We start from the raw sequence: 3,172 nt of genomic DNA on the forward strand, positions 1-3,172 counted from the left end.
TTCCAAAGATTGATTGATCAAGCTTCTTTATTTGTCAGCCACCACATTCGGCATTTGACAACCGCAACACACCCGTAAACGGTGTCTCCGTAACGCATTTATACGAATTGTTAAAAACGAGCGCTTCTCAATTGGTCCTTTGAGCCGAATAAAGTTTCTTTTCCTTTTTTAAAACTTCTAAAACACCGTAGACAGCATTCCATACCACACAACCAAAAAAAGGTTTATCTAATCTAATCCAACGTTTAATTGTACTTAAACTACGGTAGCTCCCGCCCTGTAATTACTGTATCAGACTTTAATTACCGTAAAAAGATTATGAAAAGTTAGGTTACAAAAAGGCTATCAAGGTATTATCATTGTTTTTTATATTCAAATTTATCTGTTTTTTAAACTCGTCGTGATAAAGGCGAGTTAAATGTAATGATTAGGTGCAGTTTGATTCAATCGTTTTGAAATGGTCCAAAAATTAGCTTCGTTACTTTCGGCGAGAAACCTGCTCAAATTGTGGCCCTCGGAACAAAGCCAGGACGTAATCAGCATGGCGTCCAAGTCCTACGGGAGCGGCTCCACGAGACCTTTACTAGTTATGCACGCTGCGTTGAGTTGGAAGGACGATTGGGACGATTTTTGCGTGGACGTCCTTCGTCATGCGAACCCTCAGCGTAAGATTATCAACTTCGATTTGCGAAATCACGGCGACAGTCCGCGGTGCGAACCTCACACGTATCCGTGCATCGCCGAGGATATAAGGCTCTCCTTCACCGAGCACCAACTGAGCAAGGCAGCCATATTGGGGCACTCGATGGGAGGATTTGGAGGGATGTACTTCGCGCTGAAATACGTAAGTAACGCTCGAACGCAACACAATCTTAAGCGCCTGTAGCCCCATCTCGTGGACAGGTTGATCGTGGTCGACGTCTCACCGGTCAGTACGAATCTGGCCACATTACAAATGGAGGAATTGCTACGGTTCATCATGGACGTCGAAATCCCAACGCAAATAATGCCCTTAAAAGAAGCTCAAGAACGCATCACGAAACAACTGGGAAACAGTAAAAAGGACAACAGTATGCGTCATGTGATCCTCAACAATTTCGTGCAGCGGCCCTACGGGTAAAGAAAACCTTCTTATCGGCGTCTTAATGGGAATTTTCGCAGGTTTGGGTGGCGAACTGACGTGCCGGCAATCGTGAATTACCTACGCCACTGGATAAACTTTCCGGTTGTTCCCGGCAGAAATTTCGCCGGTCCCACTCTGTTCATACGAGGAGGAGACTCTCAGTACATTCCGTAAGTCGATTCGCTAACGTGGCCTCGTTACAAAACCCAAATTTCAGGGAAACGGATCATCGGCAAATCTTGGAGTTCTTCCCGAACGCCGAGGTGCAAACGATCGAAGGTGCGGGGCACTTCTTACACCTGCAGAAGCCTAAGGAGTTTCGCAGGGTTTGTCTCGAGTTTTTGAATGTGTGCTAAACCGCAAGCAGCGTTTCAAAAAATCCAGCTATAGCGCGTTCGCACCTCCCGATGCAGGATGATCCTTATGGACATATGCTTGCCAAACGAACCACAAACTTGACATGTCAGATTATGTTCAATTCAACCATATGTCAGTTTGGCAACATTGCGGTAAGGAACAAAGATAGCGTTATCGAAGAATGACGCAAATTAGAAAGAGTGGCATTTAGTCCATAAGACCCCATACTGCATCTGGAGATGCGCACGCAGTATAGTGCGGATAGGACGCATCCAACCAAGCAAGCACCGTGTCATCAGCAGTCTCTTATATTATTAATGATGTAATTTAGTTAGTATAACTATAATATTTCTCCGTCGCAGTCGTGAACTTCATTTTATTTCGTGCTCCGCGGCCCATTTGAAATAAAAATGAGCTAGAACTATCAAAATGTCTATTTAACATCTTACTCAGATTACCTACTGTATGTACGTTTTTTTTGTATGATTATTAATAAAATAATAACAATACACATATAACTGGTTTTACTTTTAGTTTAGGGTTTTAAGGCATAAGGTTCCCTCAAACATTTTTTTAAAAGGGTTCCGTCTACAAAAAAGTTTGAGAACCGCTGGTAGGTATAATGAATTTCCTGTTGTGCTTATAGCGTACGCTATCTGCAAAAAGGTTATACTTCTCAAGATAGTGAGAGGTCGGGTCAAATTTGAACAACATGGGCGATAATTAAATGTTCACGAGACTTCCTCGAATTTGTAAAAGCCTGTCCAGCTGATGTTTTGCTGCAAAAGTTCGGTGTCAAAAGGTCATCGGCCAACGTCAAAATATAAATTAATTACTTGCACGTGAATAATCTCGGTGCACTAGAAACAACGCAGCGCAACTCGAAGAAAGTATACCAAAACAAACAAAAGTCGACGAAAATCCAAGAAGGTCGAATCGTGTTGACAATATCCGTGTAATTGCACTCAATGAAGGTCAAAGAAATTCCAAGAAACTTGATAACATTCATCGAACCTACGATATTCGATGAAACTATTAATTTCGGTGATACGAAGCGGTTTCGCGGAGATAATGACGAAAGATTCAAAGAAAGTTATATAGACTCTTACGCGATGTTGAGATCTTTTTTGAATTTCGCTAAAAAAAACAGTAAAATTCCGCCAACAAATCTAAAAAAACTTAGATAAAGCGCATTTTTTTTTTAATCCGAAACACGGGGTCGAGGAGAAGGACTATGGTTGGTAGAAATTAATTCCTCTCGTTGAGACCTTTCATTAGAGTACCATGAAGGATAAAACCAGTTCCACTCCCCCCCCCCCCCCCTCACACCCGTCTCTTAAGAAGAGGGCAGTAGTTTGTAGAAGACCGTTCCTTTCGTTGAGACCTTTTAATTAGAATACCATGAAAGAATAAGTTTCTATACCCCCCCCCCCTCTCAGGCCCGTCACCCACTGATCTTGAAAAAGAGTCGCACGAGAAAGAAGGTAATAGTTTGTACAAACCAATTTACTTCGATGAGACCTTTCATTAGAATACCATGAAGGATAGAACGTGTGTTCACCCCCCCTCCCCGCCCATTTTCAAAAATTTTACTTGGCATCACTAAAGGCATGCGTATGCAAATTCTGAGACCAGTTGGTTGTGCAAGTTATGAGTAGATATACTATACCGAACCTGGCTCAGTTCAAGGTC

At 42.3% G+C, this 3,172-nt stretch overlaps 1 protein-coding gene across 1 annotated transcript; it reads left to right on the top strand.

The window, feature by feature from the left end:
• The first annotated feature begins 393 nt into the window (after positions 1–393).
• On the top strand, positions 394–1,978 carry LOC116162483 (protein ABHD11-like). Its single transcript, XM_031476107.1, has 4 exons — positions 394–844; positions 887–1,116; positions 1,162–1,293; positions 1,341–1,978. Exons 1-4 carry the CDS (start codon positions 458–460, stop codon positions 1,477–1,479), a joined length of 888 nt encoding a protein of 295 aa, XP_031331967.1. The 5' UTR covers positions 394–457; the 3' UTR covers positions 1,480–1,978.
• The last annotated feature ends 1,194 nt before the right edge of the window (positions 1,979–3,172 follow it).

Source organism: Photinus pyralis, unplaced genomic scaffold, assembly GCF_008802855.1.
Source record: "Photinus pyralis isolate 1611_PpyrPB1 unplaced genomic scaffold, Ppyr1.3 Ppyr1.4_LG10, whole genome shotgun sequence".
Classification (NCBI taxonomy): Eukaryota; Metazoa; Arthropoda; class Insecta; order Coleoptera; family Lampyridae; genus Photinus; species Photinus pyralis.